Source organism: Schistocerca cancellata, chromosome 2 (assembly GCF_023864275.1).
Source record: "Schistocerca cancellata isolate TAMUIC-IGC-003103 chromosome 2, iqSchCanc2.1, whole genome shotgun sequence".
Classification (NCBI taxonomy): domain Eukaryota; kingdom Metazoa; phylum Arthropoda; class Insecta; order Orthoptera; family Acrididae; genus Schistocerca; species Schistocerca cancellata.
In genome coordinates, this window is record NC_064627.1 from 1000953070 (window position 1) to 1000975698 (window position 22629).

General features: G+C 39.1%; 1 protein-coding gene across 1 annotated transcript in view; it reads right to left on the bottom strand.

Annotated features, from left to right (window-relative positions):
- Window positions 1-654: 654 nt before the first annotated feature.
- The window catches only part of LOC126162970 (uncharacterized), a 33503-nt gene continuing 11528 nt past the window's right edge, over window positions 655-22629 (bottom strand). The window contains exons 2-3 of the mRNA XM_049919818.1: window positions 9985-10042; window positions 655-3094 (exon numbers count right to left, since the gene is read on the bottom strand). Of these exons, the coding sequence (XP_049775775.1) occupies window positions 2913-3094; window positions 9985-10042 (240 nt within the window). The 3' untranslated portion in view covers window positions 655-2912. The remainder of the gene's footprint in view (window positions 3095-9984; window positions 10043-22629) is intronic.

Here is a 22629-nt window from a genome sequence, read left to right on the forward strand (position 1 = left end):
ACCTAAGGACATCACACACATCTATGCCCAAGGCAGGATTTGAACCTGCGACCATCCAGTCACGCGGTTCGGGACTGAAGTGCCTAGAACCGCTTAGCCACTGCGGCTGGCCATCAAGATAACAGGAACACGGACCCGTCTCACCATCAGGGGAAGAGTTTTCATGGACATGATCAAACAGTATCAAGATAACAGCACCATGGACGTCTGCCATATTACCCCAAATGTAAGAAAGGACAGAACTTGTTGTATGGTTTTTATGTGTATTATCATGGCTGTCATACCATGTGCTTAAAATGTTTCCTTGAGCATTGCTGCACACTATGAAGTGATTCTGGTGAAACAGCCTGCACATTGAATTTCATCTGGAACCAATGTGTTACAAGGCATTTCATTTCTTTGGGAGTCATCAGTGTTTTGTAATAAACTTCTTGCATTAAATCTCACCACAGATAAAGGTGTAGAAGTGTTAAGTTAGATGAGTCTGTAAACCATTTTGCGTTTCCTGAACAACTGTTCCAATGCCCTCCAAATGTCCTCTTAAGAGGGCCTGTCAACATATGTGTGGAATGAGAGGGATATCCATCATGTTGGTATCACACTGACTGCCTTATGTTCAGAGGGCTGTCTTCCAATAACTGCAGGATAATCTTAGGAACTCACATTACTTGAATGTATTTAAAATTCCATCAATAACACAGAGACCAGTGTTGCAGGTCTTGAAAAACATGCACCAAATATTGAAAGACCAGGAACATTCTTTGAGTCAGCATGGATTTTCAACTGATGATTAGTGCACTTTGTGAAGACTGACTTGCCTTTGGTTTGTAAATGATGCTTCTTCCTTAAACAAAATTTTGCTTACATATGCCACCTCACTTTGCACTTTTTGTAGATAACATTGAGAGGACTGTAATCAAATTTGGATAGTCACTGCCATGAAGCTGTAGATGTAGTGAAATTGGAAGAAGACGAAATATGATGGAATGCAGTGTTCGCAGAACGCGCATTTGATTGATACCTCTTGTACTTCCAAACTACCTGTTAGTGACATTTGCACTGTGTGTTACTCCTTTAAAATATTAGTTTAATTTCTTTCATCAGTTGCTCTTCTTTTCCCTTGGCATATTTTACTCTCCACACTTTAAGTTTCTAGAACTTTATTTATAACGTTTACAAAGACAGAGCGTGACTGCTTGGCACAATCTGGACACTCTTCAATGAGCAACTACACCGCTTCTCTATCAGTTTCACAACATTCACCATAAACAATGCTCAATGCACAATTTGAGAGTGTCAACAGTTTTACAAGCAAGTTTTCTGATTACTACAGCAACAGAACACAGGCTTCACTCAGGTAAACACAAAAACCATACCTGAATTTTGCATTTGCTTACATTCAGTATAACAGGGCAGATGTTGATGGAACCTCTTCTCCTGGTGGTGGGACAGTGGTTTGCAGTGCTGTTATTCTGATAATGTTTGATCAAGTCCCACACATGCTCTGTCATTGAAGTTCTCTTAGAAGCTTCTTTCAAGTGCCACAGAAAAAAAGTATATACTTCCATTAGAACAGAACAAAGTCATTGTCATAATTTGGAGACTATAAATGATGAAATTTGCTTGTGAATGTCAGGGAACTTGCCTTATTATCCACTACAACTAGGCAAAAACTGCACTCACACAAAAGTCATACATGCTGAGTTTTAGAGCAAGGCATGCTTTGGTAAACATATCAGATATGGTAGGATCAATGATATGCAAACATATTTTTTTCTCAAAGTGAATGGAATTAAAATTATAGAGGTACCTGTAATAAATTATTAAGGCAGAAAGTAAGAAAGCCACATTAATAAAAACATTGAGAAAGGTGAGAGCAAGTTGTGATGACAAAGTGGGAAACTTTACTTAATATGTGGAAAACTTTTTAGAGAAATAAAAATAGAAGGTACAGTTAAATGCATTATAATTTAAGAACTGAATGGTAAAGTACAACAATATTTATAAGCTTTCTCCAATACATGATGGTGTAATGCAGCAAACACTGGTAACAGTATCTGTTTTTTCATATTTATAAGCATTGATAGTACAAAACCTTACTTGTTTAATAAATAATGATAATGAAGATGAAGCTGTTTATAATAATTATTATCCAGCATAAAGAAGAGAATGAATTGTTATTACCAATGAAGATCTCTAATTTAAGACAAGGGCTATAAGAAGTTCAATAACGTACATGAGGGAGAATCTTAGTTCACTTCCTTAGATTATTGACCCGTATCACATGATCATTCATTCAAAATTTCTCTTCTTACATGAGAGGTATCTTAGAAATATGCACATGAAACTGATAACAAGGTCAGCAGAAATGGAGCAACTGCTGAAACTGGATGAATAATGAAGAAAATGATGGGTTATTAGAGTGACAGAGAAACACAGCCAAAAATGAATTGAAGTCAACTCAACATACGTACAAGATATTTTGACTGCATCTTTCACTCACTCATTTTTACATGTGTAAAAGTTATTCATACTTGTAATCTATGCTTTGTATATGAAATTAATAAATAACTAAGAAGGAAAACAGCGATGACTGCATGCAAAAATAGTTACAGTCAGACTAGATATGTAATTTATCAGTGTTGTCAGTTCATCCTTTTCAACCAATCAGAAGCAAAAGCTCATACAAGTGGATTGGAAGAGCTATGATGAGGTTTGACAACAGAAGTCTATGATGTATTATATGGAGTTTCAGTCTGATTTCTGTTACTCTTTGCATTATTCCTATTACATATAGCTGCTCAATGGCAAGTTATTACTTGTTTAAGGTACTGTAAATTTCTGTTGTTCTTGTTATTTATTTCCTATTGACACAATGTTTGAAAGAACTAATTCCATTGTCCATCTGCACATCAGAAAACCTGGTCATTATCTGCTGAGCCTTCAGGCAGCAGAATCACCACTGATGATTTTTCTTGTTCACTTCCTAGCACCCATGCTGGCATAGTATTGAAGTGTTTTTTTATGGGTCTGTTCCTCAGATGTAACAGTTGTAGCACTTCTGGTCTTACATAAATCTCAGCATTTGACACACCTGTAAGACAAGTCAATTTTAATAATGAATTTGAGCCTGTGACATAGCAGATCAAGCAATTAAACAAGTAGAGAACATTTCAACTTTGTCAGGGAGCATATTAACTAGATTTTATAGAAAATAATTTGGAATTTATTGCTGCTGTGGCTTGAATGTTACTACCTGTATATCAGACTATGCTGACTATTTGAAACTAGATATTGAAACATAGCAAGGTTGAACTTTTAGCAAAGTATGCTGTTGGGAAAAGTGGTCATGTCTGTTGAGCCATGGGAGTGATGTTGAAGTGCACCTAGAGTTTCTGTAAACTATTGTTAATTTGAGCATGTTACAGTCAGTGTGTAAAGCATATGAATACAATTGATAAGTATCAGACAATGAAAATATAACACCAATGCATTTTACAGGGTAAAGAATTAATATTTTACAAAGCTCCCAATCAGAAGATTAATTGGGTAAAAGTTCATGGAAAAAATCTCCTCTTAATTAATTAAAAAACAATGAATAATATTAGTTGTGAGTGTGAATGTGATATATGAACCACACAAAAGGAGACCTATCAAATGACATAGTTACAAATTAAAACTCAGAGAGACCAAATCACACTAGTTAAATAGCTATGAGCATATTCAGTTCCAAACAATTAATATGATAGTATATGATAAATAATAACTATAGCCCACATGTTTATAATGTAAATTACTGTTATGGGACACTGTTCCTGACAAAGTACTAATTGTTTTTTAATTGGATGCATTTTAGCATGATTCTTGTAACATCACAAAAAGCTGATTAGAAAATACAGTGTCCTCATATGGCACACTGTTGTTATCTGTTTGATTATTATGTTATTTGACACACTAAATTTATACATGTCACTTGAATGCACATTTTAATAATTAATGGATCTCAGTGAACACTGAAATAATCATCTACTGTCTTTATGAGCAACACAGTGCACACACACATAACATGATCATAAATCATCTCTTATAATAGAATTTTTTAAATGTATACCTGTCATATGAATAATAACATTGGAATGTTTAAGAGGAAGGTGGTCTTAGGTACACAAAAATAGTTGCTAGAAGCCCCATGGCTGGTTCTGGCCAGGATTTTGGATGTAAGAGAAATGTTGAAGCTATCCCAGATCACCAAATAAATTTCCAGCCAGGAGACATAAACATTCATCCCCTCTCTTCAAATATAATCTTGATAACAACTTAGTGAAATTGCTATAAAGAACTTAGTAATTTATTTTCATGTTCCATTGATCATTTGCACAATAAATCTTAATAGTATGGACTGAGTCATTTTCATTTACACTGCAAATTAATTTGTAAATATGGAAACATGCTGAACGTTTTTAAGTTGTTTTATTTTTATTTATTTATTTTTTATTGCTTATACAGATGTGAGTTACTAATTCTTACCAAACACCTTTTACACATTACATTAACAGAAATTCTTCTATAGAATAAAAGGAGTTGTCAAGGAGAAACTTCTTCAGTTTGCTTAAATATTTTACTTTGCTGTTTGTCAGACATTTTATATCGCTTGGTAATCTGTCAAAAATTTTAGTTGTGGCAATGTGCACCCCTTTTGTGCTACAAATAACATTAATGTTGAGTATGAAACTAATTATTTCTTCTGGTATTGCAGTTATGCACATCATGATTTCTTTCGAACTGCAGTGGATCATTTACAACAAACTTTATGAGTGAATAAACAGACTGTGAAGCAATAGTCAGGACACCCTACACATTAAACAGATTTCTACAAATTTGTCAGCTTACTGATTTGTCTCTCCCCAAGATTTTCAATGATTCTGAGTGCAAATATGGCTGAACTATGTTGTTTCAGGAGTTCCAAAAGAACTTTTTCCAGTTTAAATTCACATCAGTGTGGGCACCTAACAATTTTGAATTTTCCACCCTGACTATTATTTTCTCACCATGAGTTAAACTTCTTGGTGCAGTACTCGTAGATATGCAGAACTGAATAGGTTGTGTTTTTTAAAATGGAGGATGAGACCAATTGCAGAAAATCAGTCAATGATATGTTTAAGAACCTTGTTTACCATTTCTTCCATTGTAGCATGTATGCTTGGACTGAGTACAATACTACAGCCATTTGCAAAAAGAACTAATTCTGATTGTTGTACAGTAGATGGAAAATAATTTAAATATATGAGGAACAGTAGTAGATGTAAGGCTGAACCTTGGGAAACTTAGTTTTCTACATCTTTGACTCTTGATCTGTCTATTTTTTGCCTTCACTCTCCCACATCTATCATAAAGAATTCACTTAGCTTTTTGCTCTTATTAACTCATGTATGATGTTCTGGCAGTAATATCTGCCTTGCATATTACCCTATCTTCCACCTTGAAGCTCTCAGGTTTTCAGATCTCGTGCAGTACAATCCCCCCCAACAATCAGTCTTTCCTTCTCATCCCATCCAGCAAGTCTCCCGTGACCGGTGGTTCTGGGTGACTTTTCCAAATTCTACCCCTTTCCTATACCTCACAAGTCCTTTTCCTTCACTCCTTCTCCTTACCTTTCAAACCTTCTGTCAGAAGAAGGAGCCACTGGCTCCGAAAGCTTGTGTATCTATACCTTATTTATGTGTGTTGCTGCCACTTGGTGAGTACATTTTTTTATCTGTCCAACTACATTATATGAGAATATTGTGATTCACACAGTCAAATGCCTTAGATAGTCTGCAGGAAATTCCAAATGGCACTATTTTGTTATTTAATAATATCTTGTAATATCTTCTAATATTTGGTGATTGAACATATAAATGGCATCCTCAGAAGAACAACTCTTCTGAAATCCAAACTGTGATTTGTAGAGGATATCATAATTGTTCAGGTTAGATGCTATTCTAGAATTCATCATCTTCCCAAAGAATATGGAAAATGATGTCAGTAGTGAAACAATTCAGTAGTTATTGCCATCTGTTCTAACTTAAAGAGGGGTTTAACAAGGGCAAATTTCAGTCTCTCTGGAAAGATGCCTTGAGTTAGTGATGCATTACAGATTTGAGATAAGAAAAGCTTATTATATGGGAAGAAATCTTTGGTCCTCTACTAGGAACACCATCAAATTCAGATGAGCTTTAATTTTTAGAGAATATATGATTTTCTTAATTTCAGAAGGAGAAGTTTGTGTTATATTCATATGACTGAATTTTTGAAAGTTGCTTTTTCAACATACTGCTGTGATTTTCCTCTTGTACTGTTTGTCCTTATATTTTCTGCTATATTTAAGAAATGATTATTAAATATATTTGGTACCTGTGACTCATCATTTATAGCCTTTCCATTCAGCTCAATAGTGATGTTATCCTGTTCTGTTGCTGATTGCCCTGTTTCTCATATCACTATATTCTACGTAGCCTTTCATCTGTTGTTGGAATCATTAATTTCTGACATTTTACAGATGTTCCTTGATTTTTAATAAGTTTTCTTAGTAATTTTGAGACGTTTTTGTAGTGTGCAACTACTAAAGGATCTCTTCTTGTTTTCACCAATAGATACACTTCTCTTTTCCTTTCACAAGATACTTTACTCACTCTAGTGATCCATGGTGTTGTACATTGTTTAATGTCCTCTCTGATTAGCTTATGCAGAAAGCTATTTTCAAATAATAATATGAATTTATCATGGAGTAGATTAAATTTTATGTTGACATTAGGTTAATTATAAATTTTATTCCAGGTTATCTCTTTAAACTATGGTTGAAAATATTTGTCCTGGAGTAATTAATTATACTGATTTCCGCTGAGGAGTATTTATACTGTAAGGCACTGTCTTATTTATCCTGACTGACTTTGCTTTGTGATCAGTGAGATCATATGTTACTGGGTTAACAATTATCACAATCACCAAAGAAAATCATCAGTTAGGGTTCTTCTGTCTTTATTCACCTGTATTGGAAAGTTGATTATAGAGATCAAATTGTAGAATCCAAATAAGATTTCCACATCATTTTCCTATCAAAATCCCTTAGTAAATCTACACTGAAGTCACCACAGACTATTAATGCTTGCTACTGACTAACTGACGGTGTAGCAAGGAATGGAGACTCCTCATAAACAGATCAAAACTTTCCAGTGGGGAACTATATACAGTTACAATTAAAAGTGATCTATTTTTCAGTATTAATTCACAAGCACACACCTTTGCGTGCTGATGACACAAAATTTACTTGTGTCAATGTTTTGAAGTTGTGTTCTGTATTAATATAAATAACTTTCAATGGAGAAATAACAGTGGCAACCGGTGGCAAATATTTGTTTAATACATGTACCTAGGTTTTGACACTTCTAAGGATGTCTGCATCAGAATGAAAATTTAAAGCCATGAAGTTACTTTGCAAGAAGGTGATAATGAAAGTTTAGGGCAGACATACTCAAGTCAAAAATTAAAAATTAAAAACATTCCAGCCTTTGATATGTACACCTATATTTTATGAAAGTAGCTACTTCTGCAGTCACACAGCATCTACCTGGCTTTCATATGATTGTTGTTTTTGGAACTCATGTTGATGTCTGCAGAGGAGATGTTTGATCTATAGAAATGTCATAATATGTGAGCATAAAACATGTTCCAAAGCTCTACAATAGATCAATGTCAAAGATATAGGCCTATAATTTCATGCATCTTTTCAACAACCCTTCTTGAAAATGAGAATGACTTGAGCTTTTTCCAATCATTAGCAATGCTCCACACCTCTGGCGACCTACAGTTCACATCTGCTAGGAGTGTAGGAATGAACTGGTGTCCAACAGGTCCTGTGGCCTTTACTCTTCTAAGTGATTTCAACTGCTTTTCTATTCCTTGGTCACTTGTTATGATAACTGTCATTTGCCACCCATGCAATGATTTAAAGGAGGAACTACCATGTGATCTTTCTCTGTGAAATAGTTTAGTAGAAAGACTTTTAGTATTTCAACCTTTTCTGTGGCATCCCCTGTTTCAGTGCCATTATGGTTACTAACATGGTTGTCCAAGCATGGTGAGTCTTTTTCAGCCCTCACAGTTTTACTCAGCACATATCTGTCTAAAGCATGTTGTGTGACACTCTTCAAATCTGTCCACTGATGCAGAACACTATCAATGCTGGAAATGAAATTTTTGTGTTTGCCTTTCAGGCAATCTGGAATTTGTCTCTTGTCACCCTTGTTAAACAGAAAGATCTTCCTACCATTCTTTGTATTCCTATTTACAGCCATATTCAGTGAAACTGTAATGGACGTATGATCATTGATTCCCTGTTCTGTGCTGATTCAAAAAGTTCATGTCTTTTTGTCACCAGCAGGTATAAGATTTTATCTTCATGAGTTGGTTCTCCAATTAACTGTTCATTATAATTTTTGGGTAAGGTACTTAGGGAAATTTCAAATGATCTTCTGTCACTACTACCAATCCTAATCACTTGAATCTCCCAGACTATAGCAGGTAAGTTAAAATCTCCACATGATCAGGAAAATTACATGAAATGTTTTCCAAGTTTCCCCTCGGGTGTTCCACCATTGCTGCTGCTGCTGCTGAGGCAGGGAGTCTATAAAAGCATCCAGTGACCATGTTTGATCCGTGTTTAACACTTATTTTCACTCAAATTTTTTCACATTCTGAATCAGTATTCATCTCACTAGCTATTATTGTATTTTTTATTGCTATAAACACACTTTTACCACCAGAGATCAATCTATTTTTACGATATATGTTCCAGTTGGAGTCCACATTTCATTGCTGTTGACATGCAGTTTCAGCCAGCTTCTCGTCTCTAGTATTATGTGGGTATTTTTTACTATTTATAAATGAGACTAGTTCTGGGACCTTTCCATAGATGCTGTTGCTATTAGTTAATACAGTATTAACATTTTGTTTTTCGAATCTTCTATGATGAATCCTATTCTGTGTGCACTCAGAATGTGTCTTATCAGGTGTGTAGAAGAATTTCTCTATCCTAAGAAATCCACATGTGCCTGCTGCACATACTCCACTATCCTGGTAGCTGCTTCCTGCATGTAGTGCACACACCTGACCTAGGGGGCTATACATTTCTCCACCCAATAGCAGAGGTCAAGAAATCAACATCCACGATGATCAAGGAATTGCTGAGCCTCTGTTTTAAGCCTTCCTATTACCTCCAAACATGAGGACCGTGGTCATTTGTTGGGAGCGATGCTGCATAATGTTAGTTCTGTTTTCACTCTGTGAACGTGACCTGCTGTCTTCAACAAATCAGCCTGCTGCCTGTAGGAACTAAGGACGGCCTGTGAATCCAGGCAGCAGGCATCAGGTGTGCTGACATGAGCAATGATTTGCAGCCAAGTGCACCCAGTGTGCTCAGTCACTGCCGGCAGATCCTCCTCCACATCTCAGACTAGACCCTCCTGGCAAGCAGACAGAGTGGACACTAGCCTTTTTCAACCTGCTCTGGCTATAACATTGCCATGCCATGGGTCCCCGCAGAGCACACAGATCAGAGCAAACTGTCTTCGCTGTGTGCATACCACGAAGTGTATAACATTTTAGGTCACGTATCATATACTGCTATACGGTATTGGTAGTGTACTTAATAGTACAGCACTGTTTTCCTCATGTAGTGCACACAGTGTCATTACAGTTTTTTTCAAGATAGGAAAGAAACACAAAACGAAAACAAAGGCACAAAAATGCAGTTGCATGAACAGATACAAGTGTTAACTAGACTTAGTAAAAGACAGTTTAACAATCATGAACAGCACATATATAAATTTATATTAACATCTTAGGAAGACATTGGGCAACTCCTTCAGACAGAAAATGTTTAAGACATTTGAACTTAATTGTTCAGGTTGTTGATCTAAAAGGAAGAGTATGATACGTATCACATACCATCCCCTGATGAAGTGGAAATAGTGTCCTCTGGATTCTTTTCCCTCCAGTTTAACTCCTGTAAAATATATGTGACTTAAACAAACAGATAGCAAATGAATATCCTAAATGCATTGACACTTGTGAAACTGACAGCACTCAAAATTTATGCGATTATATAAATAATATTATTTACACAAATTACTCATGGCATAAAGTTCACCACATTTGTTTTGAGTTCAACTCAAAAAAATGCTTTACTAGGGAGATTAGCTGTAGTTAAAACTGAGATGATTAGAAAGAGGATACTTTTACATTTGTCCTGCAAAGCTCAGTGTTGTTTCATGGTGCTTGGTGGTCACAATTGATAAGTTAATAGTGGAACAAGCAAGTTTTACACTTTCCTTCAGAAATATACAGAATGAGGGAGGATCAGTGTATACCATCCATAGAATAACTCTTAGGCAATCTTAACCGAACGGTCTGGGAAACATTGTCAGAAGGATGCTAACATTATGAGAAAAAAAAAAAGGATTATTTACTCAATTTTGATAATTTATACTAAAATAGGTATCGATCATTACTTATCAGATGGGATTTAAAGGAACTGCAAATCACAAAAAGTGGTAATCAGTCCATGTGTGTACCTATGGTGGTCGAGCGGTTCTAGGCACTACAGTCTGGAATCGTGTGACCACTACGGTCGCAGCTTCGAATCCTGCCTTGGGCATGGATGTGTGTGATGTCCTTAGGTTAGTTAGGTTTAAGTAGTTCTAAGTTCTAGGGGACTGATGACCTCAGAAGTTAAGTCTCATAGTGCTCAGAGCCAGGATACCTCCTAATATTGTGTCAGATCCCATTTTGCCCAGTGTAGTACAGCATCTTAAACATGACATGGACTTAACATGTTGCTGGAAGTTCCCTGTAGAAATACTTAGCCATGCTGCCTCTATAGTCGTCCTTAATTACAAAAGAGTTGCTGGTGCATAATCCGTGCACAAACTGACCTCTCGATTATGTCCCATAAATGTTCGATGGGCTTCATGTCGGGCGATCTGGGTGGCCTAATAATTCGCTCGAATTGTCTAGAATGTTCTCCAAACCAATTGTGAACAACTTTGGCCCAGTGACATATCGCATTGTCATCCAAATAATATCCCGTAGTTGTTTAGGAACATGAAGTCCATGAATGACTGCAAATTGTCTCCAAGCAGCCGAACATAACCGTTTCCAGTCAATGGTCTGTTCAGTTGGACCAGAAGACTCAGTTCATTCCACGTTAACACAGCCCCCATCAACATGGAAGCGCAACTAGCTTGCACGGTACCTTGTTGACAACTTGGGCCCTTGCCTTCATCGGGTATGCTCCACTCTCAAACCCTACCATTAGCTCTTACCAACTGAAATCGAGTGTTTTCTGACCAGGCTACGTTTTTTCTGTCATCTGGGTTCCAACCGGTATGGTCACGAGCGCTGCAGGAGATGTCATGCTGTATGCAAAGACACTCGCATCCGTCGTCTGCTGCCATAGCCCATTAATGCCAGATTTCGCCTCACTGACATAACATACACGTTCGTCGTACGTCCACTATTGATTTGTGCGTTTATTTCAAGCAGTGTTGACTGTCTGTTAGCACTGAAACTCTACGCAAACGCCACTGCTCTCGGTCGTTAACTGAAGGCTGTCGGCCACTGCGTTTTCCATGGAGAGTGGTAATGCCCGAAATTTTGTATTCTCGGCACACTCTTGCCATTGTGGGTCTCGGAATACTGAAATCCCTAACGATTTCGGAAATGGAATGTCTCGTGCGTCTAGCTCCAACTACCATTCCGCGTTCATAGTCTGTTAATTCCCGTCTTCCGGCCGTAATCACGTCGGAAACCTATTCGCTTGAATCACCTGAGTACAAATGACATCTCCGCCAATGCACTGACGTTTTATGCCTTCTGTTCGCGATACTCCCGCCCTCTCTGTACGTGCATATCGCTATCCCGTGACTTTTGTCACCTCTGTGTATACCAAACATGTTTAAAAATTGTCTTGCTAAGAATGCATGCTGAAGTAACTTCGTTACTACGTGGTCATTCCGGATAGTTTATTTTGTTTGGTTCAGTCTGTTTAAATCATAGGGCTTAAATGTTTCACAATCATGTCAGAATTCAGTACTACCCTGCACGCTTAGTGAACGAGCATTCATAAAATTTTATGTGTACAGACTGAAGCGGCTGCGAAAATTTTTACCCAGGTCAGGAATCGAACCCGGGTCTCCTACTTAGTAGGTAGGTGCGTCAGGCACTAAGCCGCCTTGGCACAGAGATACACACAACTGCACGGATTACCCTGCCATGCCTCTCTCCTCGATCTAGATTACCACTGCTGCCCCAGTCTACTTTAAACTCCCCCTTACACAAGAACAGAATTGCGGAAGCCCTCCATGTCCTGGAATAGCAGCTCAGCATCGAACGTAAAAGGGGGATCCAGCCCGAAACCGCGGAGCAGGTACTTATACAGACGAAATGACACAGTTTCAGAGACTTTACGGGTTTCATACAGATATGATTTTATGTATACAGACTGAAGTGGTGAGTGAAAATTTGTACCAAGGCTGGGAATCGCACCTGGGTCTCCCACTTACTAGGCAGGCGTGTTAGCCACTAAGCCGCCTTAGTGCAGTGGTGGCAGAGCAAGACATGCGAGGGTAATCCGTGCAGTTGTGCGAACCGCTGTGCCAGGGTGGTTTAGTGGCTAACACAACTGCCTAGTAAGTAAGAGATCCAGGTTCGAGTTCCGGCTTGGGTACAAATTTTCACGTGCCACTTCAGTATATATACATAAAATGATATCTGTATGAGACCAGTAAAGTCTCTGAAACTACGTCATTTCATTTGTAACTACAAATTCCGGATCACGTTACATTTTTGGTACGAGAAAGCCAGAGTAAGTTCCTTAAAGTCGAAAGTTAAGATCACCATTTCAAGTGGTTGGCTCGCAACATAGTGTAGTACCTTGTGCTTAATCTTTAGAGTTAAGTATTGCTGCGCTTAATCCGATATTTGACTTCAGAATTACAGTGCATCTGCATCTACGTATATGTATTGCAAATGGGTACTTAGAATGGTATCACATGTTAGGGTTTCTTCCCGTTCCATTCATGTGTGGAGCGTGGGAAGAATGATCGTATAAATGCCTCTGTAATTAATCTAATCTTATCCTCATGATCTCTATGAGAGTGATACATAGGGAGTTGTGTCATATTCCTAGAGTCAACATTTAGAGCCAGTTCTTTGAACTTTGCAAGTATATTTTGTCGGGATGCTTTACATCTATCTTAGAGGGTGCCATTTCAGCACATCTGTGTCACTCTCATGTACAAACAAACCTCGGGCCATTTGTTTAACCCTTCTATGTTTGCGTTCATTGTCTTCTGTTAGTCCTATTTTGTATGTAGACCACACACCCGAGCAATATTCCAAAACGGGGATTAAGTGATTTATAATGAATCTGCATTGTATACTGACTGCGTTTCCCTTCTATTCTGCCAATGCACCGAAGTCTGCCACCTACGTAACCCACGACCGAACCTATTTGATCATTCCATTTTACATATCTACTAATTGTTACACCCAGTTGTTTGTTGGTGTCGAATGTTTCGGAAGCTAACGCTTTTACGTTTATGGAGATTTAAAACAAGTTGTCAATTTTGTAATAACTTGGACTAACAAGGCTCCTAGCACACAGCTCTTTGGCACGTCTGAAGTTACTTTCACTTCCGTCCATAACTTTCCATCCAAGATAACATGGTGTCCTTGCAGGTACACATCCGAGTTTTTTTCCATTTTATTCACATTATTTCGGCGACCAGCCCACTACTTATTTTCATGTTCTGTGAGTTTTGCTGTTATGTGCATTCGCTGGTTGGACTCCCACCAGAGTGGCTGGAGTCTAGACAGCGAGCGCACATAACAGCAAAATTCACGAAACCTGAAGTTGACGACTACGTAGGTCGTCGAAATATTGTGCGTCAAATGGAAACAACAACTCGGCTGTGTGTCCAGAACCACACCTTTAATCAATTACGCCGAGAAAACCAGAAATCACATAACAAGCTACGTCCTTCCCACCAAGAAATCCTCAATCCTGTCACAAAGTATGTTTAATACGGTACTCCACATAATAGTAATTTTTTAATAATCGTTGTTTTAATGGCGTGATCCTGCTGGAAATGGATCGCTCTTCCTCTGGCCTGAGAACCGGTACGTCCAGCCACTTATACGGGGACACAAAGTTTGATGTGCCATCTGAACCAAGAGGATGTTTATACATGGTGTTTTATTGTTACAGTAGCTGAAAAACAGGCATGGCCAGGATATTCATTTTCCAATTATCTATTAGGAACGAAAACAAAAAATGAACTGTGTTTTTAGTGTAATATCAAAAAATTTCATTTCCTTGTATTTGTGAAAACACCTTTGAAATTACGAAACAGACGTGGAAGGAAATATGCATAACGTACAAATGTATAAGCACAGTATCTAAAATAGACAGTTACCGCCCACAGAATGCAGCTGCTTGGCATCTCTACGACTATTGTTTTCGCCTGCAGCTGTTTGCTCTTCGCACCTGAAAGCTGCAAGGTGTCAGGGATTTCCTTAAGTTGGCTCGACTCTAGGAATGTCTTTGTAGTAAGGAATAGATGTATTAAAACTTTACGCATGATGACGCAGTGTTTCACACATCTCACAGTTTATGACGACAAATCACCTGAACTATGTGTGGTACCATGGCGTAATGTTGTTGGTGGATTTAGCCACATATGTGGGTACTGTCTGCGAAATTTATTGAGAATAGATTTTGTAGCACAGGAGCAATAGATTTAAACATCATGCATGATGCGGGAGTTTTTCATGCAACTCATTGTTTATGATGTCATATCTATTGAATTATAGAAGTCAGGTGGTTCTTACCTCCACAGCGATTGTTGACCGACAGTAAGAGATATGTGTACCAAATTTGGTTGAATTTGCTCCAGTGATTTAGGAGTTGATGTGGAACATACATAGATACATCCAGTTCTAGCCAGCTGTGAGCGGATAACCGGGAACAAATGAAATTGGACTCTCAAGTGATTTCTTGGAGTGTTAGTTGGCATAAAAAGTGCTGAATTCATATTATTTTTTGATACATTGGAAATTGCTCGTCACAATGCAACGAAAATTGACATACAGTGTGTAATGGCTATTATAATCTGCCTCCAGTTGTGACTGTTGATCGTCATCGCCATATGATAATACAGCTTTTATGACCACAACTGCAAGAACTGAATGTGGAACGCATGTGGATCCAACAGGAGAGGGAAAGCACGCCACACTACCGTTGAACATCAAGGCTGCTGAGAACAAGATTCCCTTCTCGTCTCATCTCTCGCAATGGCGATCAGAACTAGCCACCGAGTGTGACACCATGTCAAATCTCGTGTTTATATGATCAATCCACGAACGATTACTCAACCTAAGGTAAAAACTAGACGCGTCATTGATCAAATTCAAGAGAAACTTTGCTCTAGTATAGTCGAAAATTTTGTGGATGTCTGCAGACGAAGCGGGGTGGAACACATTTGGCTGTTTCATGTTTAATCTCTGTCTTTGTGTTTCGTATTGACTGTTGAAATAATAATACTAGTGATTTTCAAATAAAGTATGTGTTTTATTATTAAATTAAATATTACATTCTTTATGAGACACCCTATACATAATATGTAACACTTAATATCTATAAATAAAAAGTTATCATTTAACAGGCAAATACTGCTGCAAAATCCATTATGTACATTAAAAGGCTTGGCAAAATTCGTAGTGTCCAATATTTTCTGTTGATAACTAGAAAATGGACACTTATTTTATTTTTAAATTTTGTGGTAAGTCGGAGAACATATTTTATGACCGTTTCCAAAAAAAAAAAAATCTTTTCATCATAAGGAATGTCAGTCTTTTGCGGATACTGAAATTTTTATTTATTTGACCATGAATTCTACAACTGGACGACTGTAGTGAATTACGTTTTGAAAGAAGTTGATAAGATTTCAAAGTGGTGCAATGACTGGCTACGTGGTTTAAATGTCCAGGAACATAGAATTGTAGACTTCACGAAAGGAAAAAAAACATGGTATCAATGATTTGGAATAAGAAATCTTTGACAAATATCTGTGTGTGTTACTCTGTGGATACGAAATGAGATAAATCATACACGCTCAGTCGCAGGTAAAGCAAGTGGAGAGTTCGGATCACTGCTAGGCTAGTGCGTCAATGCTTTCAGTCTACAAAACACTCCGGCAATCCATTCTAGAATTTGCTCCAGTCTGTGGGACTCATTCAGAATAGGACTGTAGGGGATACTGAACGTACACAAAGAACAGAACCACGCACTGTTACAGGTTTGTGTGACACAGGCGATAGCGCCACGGAACTGCTGAAGAACCTGAGGGTGTTCTGCGAAAGCTTATTAAGTGTTTCAAGGAGCAGCCTATGAATTTACTACAGCTATCTACGTACCATTCCTGCAACCTTTGGTGGCCCGCAGGACCCATTCACATACACTCTAACGAACACACACCACGCCACACACAACATATAACACACACACACACACACACACACACACACACACACACACACACACACACACATAACCACTAAGGAATCACCCGAATGGGACGAAACTCTGTAGATGTGGTGTTCATGCACGAGTACAGACAAACAAATGATTACAATTTCAGAAAAACTGTATAATTTGTTCACGAGAAAGAACTTCACAAATTGAGCAAATCAATAACGCTTTGGTCCCCCTCTAGTCCTTATGCAAGCGATTATTCTGGCTGGTATTGATTGACAGAGTTGCTGGGTATCCTCCTGCGGAATATAGCGTCCAATTCTGCCCAACTGGCGCGTTAGATCGTCAAAATACCATGCTGGTTGAAGGCCGATGCCCATAATGCTCCAAACGTTCTCAACTGGAGAGAGATCCGGGAACCCCGCTGGACAAGTTAGGATAGGGCAAGCTGTAGAAAGTCTCGCCGTGTGCGGATAGGCACTATCTTTCTGAAATGTAAACCCAGGATGGCTTGCCGTTAAGGGAAACAAAACGGGGTGTAGAATATCGTCAACGTACCGCTGTGCTGTAAGGGTGCCACAGATGACAACCAAAGGCGTCCTGCTACAATGAAATAAATGGCACCCCAGACCATCAATCCTGGCTATCGGGCCGTATCGTGGGCTACAGTCAGGTTGGTATCCACAACTGTCCGGGGCGTCTCCAGACATGTTTTCGCTGGTCGTCGGATCTCATCAGTGAGAACGATTCTGCTCCATTGAATGAGATTTTAGGTCGAAGACGTTTCTGGATACCAACCTGAGTGTCACTCACCATACGGCCAGATAGCCAAGCGTCATGGTCTGGGGTGCCATTTATTTCATAGTAGCAGAACCGCCTTGGTTGTCATCCGTGGCGCCCTTACAGTACAGCGGTACGTCGACAATATTCTACGCCTGTTTTGTTGCCCTTCACGGCAAGCCATCCTGGGATTATATTTCACCGAGCTAATGCCAAACTGGTAAAATGCGAACAACAGAACGCGAATATTCGAAAATGCGTCACGGGCGGGGTGCAACGCGAGCTCCTCGATGTGCTACGAATTTCTTCCGCTGGCTGGATCCGGCCCGCGGACTGCCTATTGCCCATCCGTGCTGTGGGGAATGTGGAGACAAGATTGGAATTAACTACAGCACTCACAGAGACGTTAGGAAACCGTTCTCCCTTGCTCCATATGCGAGCGGAACGGGAAGAAATCGTAATACATAGAACAATGAGAAATACCTTCTTCCATGCACTCCACAGTGGGTTCAGTGTGTGGATATAGATGTAGATGTAGATTAAAAGGTGGCAGCGTGTAGGCTGCTGCCTGAGTGTTAGGCATTCCTCACTACTCTGTATATCTCGTTTTATCCCACATACTGCCCAAGTTCGACATCCTAAAACTGTAGCCTTATAAAAACTGATCTTTTACTAAGGGGAAAAGATCCCCAACATTGTGTCTTTGCGATAGTGTGCGGCTGTGTTTATGTTTTTTCCCATCGTAAGAAGTGGCAGTATGGTTGTCTGACCCATTAACATTGCGATGGTTGTTTAAGAGGCAGACAATTCTTCGTAAAGCGTATCACCGAGAGGAGAAATGAGGGACTAAAAGATGCGCTTGTCGATAATGGCGAAGTATATGAGCCATCAGCTGCGCGTAGTTGATTGTCGATTCACACTTTGAGAGTTTGCTGCAACCGTGTCCACGTGTTGTGTTCGAAATAAACTAAGTCAAACGCTAATGCCGCAAATCGGATCATTTTGTATTTGTCCACGTAAAGCTAAGAACATTTTACAAAAGTTTGGTCAAAATGAACCGGGTTGTAGTTTAGTTACTTCTCCAGGTCAATGAGTGGCTCACAAGGGGAAGAAAGTTTCAGAAGCGGCCAACTGATTCAGTTCATGATTGGTAGGTCCCTTGTGAATCATCTAAACAGATGAACTCTAAGATATTTTTGGTCACTACCGTCCAGTTTTGATAAAACCACCTCTGAAGTTCATGACGCGCAATCGACTCAGAATTGACAGTATCGATAGATAGTACAAAACTGCATATCTGTCGTCATCACCATATATGGGGTCGGCAAATGCATATTTTTCGAGAAAACTAGAAAAAAAGATTATGTACCAAAACGGTTAACGCCTTTAAGCGTAAGTGACGCTGGCCGAGCGACCAAGGCACCTGGCTGTGGACTGCTCACGTCATGTTTTCGATTCCTGAGTGTCTTCTGCAGTTCCTTTTTTCATGTGCAGTTTTCTAGGTATCGAATTTGGCTGAAATAGAATGCTAAATAAGGTAAATAATCAATAAAGAGTTTTAACAAGGTAGGTAAATGTATGTCTCAAACAACTTTGATAAGTGAAGAATTAAAATTTTAATCTTTGCCTTTTGTAGAAGCTCTTTTACTCACTCTTTTGCAAACCCTCACATTTTTCGAAAACACTAGCTGGATGGATCTAATCATATAAACATCCAAAAGAGGTATATTCTCGGCATCAATAATATATAATGAATACACTCTCTGAGAAACTATGGTAGCAAGGGCAGATAAGTGCGAAAACTATCGCACGATCAGCCCAACGGCTCGTATATCCAAGAAGAATATGAAGGAGAATGAAAAAGAAAATTGAGGATCTGCTAGATGATCATCAGCTTAGCTTTCTGAAAGGTAACGATACCAGAGAGGCTGTTCTGACGTTGCTGTAGATAATCGATACAAGACTTATGAGAAATCAAGACACGTTCATAGGTTTTGTAGATCTGGAAAAAAACGTTCGAGGGTCTAAAATGGTGCGAGATACACGAACTTCTGAGTAAATAAGAGTAAACTATGTAGGGAGAGACGGAAAATATTCAATATGTGCAAGAACCGAGAGAGAACAATAAAAATAGAATACCAAGAATGAAGAGTCGGATTAAAAAGGGTGTGAAACAGGGATGTAGGTTTCTGACCTTACTGTTCAGTCTATACAGGGTGTTCGGAAATTCTCATTACAAACTTCTAGGACTTGTAAAGGGGAGAGAGTACATAATATTTTGACTGGGAACCCACGTCCAGAAATGAACCATTTTCGTTCTACGACGGTTCAGGATCCGATGCGTAACGCGGCCACGTCTGCCGAGGGAAAGAGAAGAGTCTCAGAGTTGCTTGTCCTGGTATGCACAATAGGGTACGCAGGATGACGTCAAATGTAGTTTCAGCATGATGATGCACTACCTCACTTTTCACGCGCGGTTCGCTGACATATCACCAGATGATATGGTGAAAGATGGATAGGCTGAAGTGATCCAAACGCGTGGCCGCCGCGACCGCCGGATTTAACTCCTGTAGACTACATATTGTGAAGTCGTGTGCAAAGTTTAATAAACGGGGCTCCTGTAGAGGCAGAGGAAGTCCTGCTGGCACTAGTTTTGGCCGCTGCACTGGAAACTGAAGAGATATCTGGCGGGATGCAGAGCGTGTACCAGAATATGCTTCGTACGTACAATGCCTGTAACAACGTTTTCGGTTGCCGCATCGAGCTGCTGCTGTACTTCATCAGTACTGTTCTGTACGTACATGTGCTTGGTTCTGTTTTGTTTCGGAATAATGTAAACACTTAATGGTTAAGTGTTAACACATACAAATGTGCTCAAGTGCTAAATGGATGTTTCGTAGTGTTTCGTTTCAAATTTTTACCTAACAATCTTACTGTGTTTCGCATATTTCATTTCTTCAAGCAGAAGTGGATGAGTTAAACATCTGAGTTCAAACTGTCGTAGAACGGAAACGGTACTTTTCCAGACATGAATTCCTATTCAAAATATGATGTACTCACCCACAAGTCCTAGAAGTTTGTAACGGGAATTTCCGAACGCTCTGTATATCAAAGAAGGAATTACGGAAATAAAAGAAAGATTCGAAAGTAAGAGTGAAACTCAAGGTGAAAAGACATTAATGATAAGACCCACTGATGACATTGCTTCCCTCTGTGCAAGCGAAGAAAAAATTACAGAATCTGTTGAACGGAATGGATGAGTAGAGGATATGGATTGAGAGTATATCGAAGGAAGACCGAAGTAATGAGCAGCAGAAATCAGATTAGCGATAACCTTAACATTGAAATTGTGGACCACAAAGTAGTCGAGGAAGGAATTCTACTATTTTGGACCAAAATAACACAGGACATATAAAGCAGACTAACAGAGGCAGCAAAGAGGCCATTCTGGCCAAGAAAGGTATGCTAGTATCAAACATAGGCCATAATTTGACGAAGAAATTTCCAAGCATATACGTTTTGGAGCACAGCATTGTGTGGTAGTGATTCGTGGACTGTGGGACAACCAGAAGGATGTCGAAAATTAGGTAGACTGTTAAGATCTGGAGTAAGGAAGTTCTCCACAGAAACGTCAAAGAAAGGAACACGTGGGAAACACCGAAAAGAAGAAGGAAATAACTTCCATGGTAACAGAAGAAGTCGCAGAGGGTAAAAACTGTAGCGAAAGACAGAGATTGGAATACATCCAACAAATAATTGAAGACGTTGGTTATTCTGAGTTAAAGAGGTTGGCCCAAGGGAGGAATTAGTGGCGTGTCACATCAAACCAGTCCGAAAATTAACAAAACTCTGTTTGGGGAATTAATTGTGATGCTTACCATGCATGCGATAACCCTGTCGCCTGAGAAGTCTGTGCAGATCATGAATGGTACTATGGATCATTACTGAGACTGCATGGTTGTCAGTTCCTGCTGGGTTTCCAGAATTTCAACTATGAAAGCTTCGAAATAGAGTTTTAACAGGCGTGTAGTTTGGAGGTATTACTTTTACCATGCAAGTTGGATGACAGCAGACGTCTATAAACACGGTATGACGCTATTAGTTCGTCCACTCCAGAAATCCAATATGAGACATAGCTTGTTATCAGCAATGAATGGTTTTAAAGCGCTCTCAGGATATGTTTTGTAAATTGAATTTCTAAGCTCTCACTCCTCGAAATTCAAAACTGCAGAATGCGTGTAGGAATCGAACGCAGACCCTCTGCTCGACAGCCAGGTGCCTCGGTCGCTCGGCCGCGCAGCTTTCCTTGAAGGGTGTTATACTCAGTGGTAAGGTAAGGTGACCTAAATGTGACACAGAATCACGAAACTGTTAAGAAAAAATGGTAAATGTTAAAGCGTATCAGCAGCTTTAAAATGACACAGTATTTAATTGCAAATGTAAATTAGAAAAAATAAAAACTGCATATCATTTTCTGGACTGAAATTTTTAAATATAATGCGACCGGCCCAAAGAGTGATACACGTGATATTGTTGTGTACACTGGAAACAGAAGGCTGAGGTCTCAAAAAATGTTATATAAAGTACACAGAACGATACGTATGTGTAAGTGAGATTTCTCTGTGGGGGATATTTCTGGGATATTTATGGCATCAAAAGGACTTCAGAATGAACTACAGAAATTTGCTTATTCGTTTTTCCTTTTTTTATGCTGTAAGGTCAATGGGCAGGAACTATTGACAATTATACTTAATATATTGATAATAATACAAAAGTGAGAGATACACGAAAGAGAGTCACCGTCTTATTATATTATTTTTCATGAACATGAAGAGAACCAGGAAACACGAAGCAGATTTCTCGTTTTATACGAGGCCGTTCGATAACTTAAGCCCCACATTTTTTTTTTCAGAACATAAACTACTGCCCATTAAAATTGCTACACCAAGAAAAAATGCAGATGATAAACGGGTGTTCGTTGGTCAAATATATTATACTAGAACTGACATGTGATTACATTTTCACGCAATTTGGGTACATAGATCCTGAGAAAACAGTACCCAGAACAACCACCTCTGGCCGTAATAACGGCCTTGATACGCCTGGGCATTGAGTCAAACAGAGCTTGGATGGCGTGTACAGGTACAGCTGCCCATGAAGCTTCAACACAATACCACAGTTCATCAAGAGTAGTGACTGGCGTATTGTGACGAGCCAGTTGCTCGGCCACCATTGACCAGACGTTATCAGTTGGTGAGAGATCTGGAGAATGTGCTGGC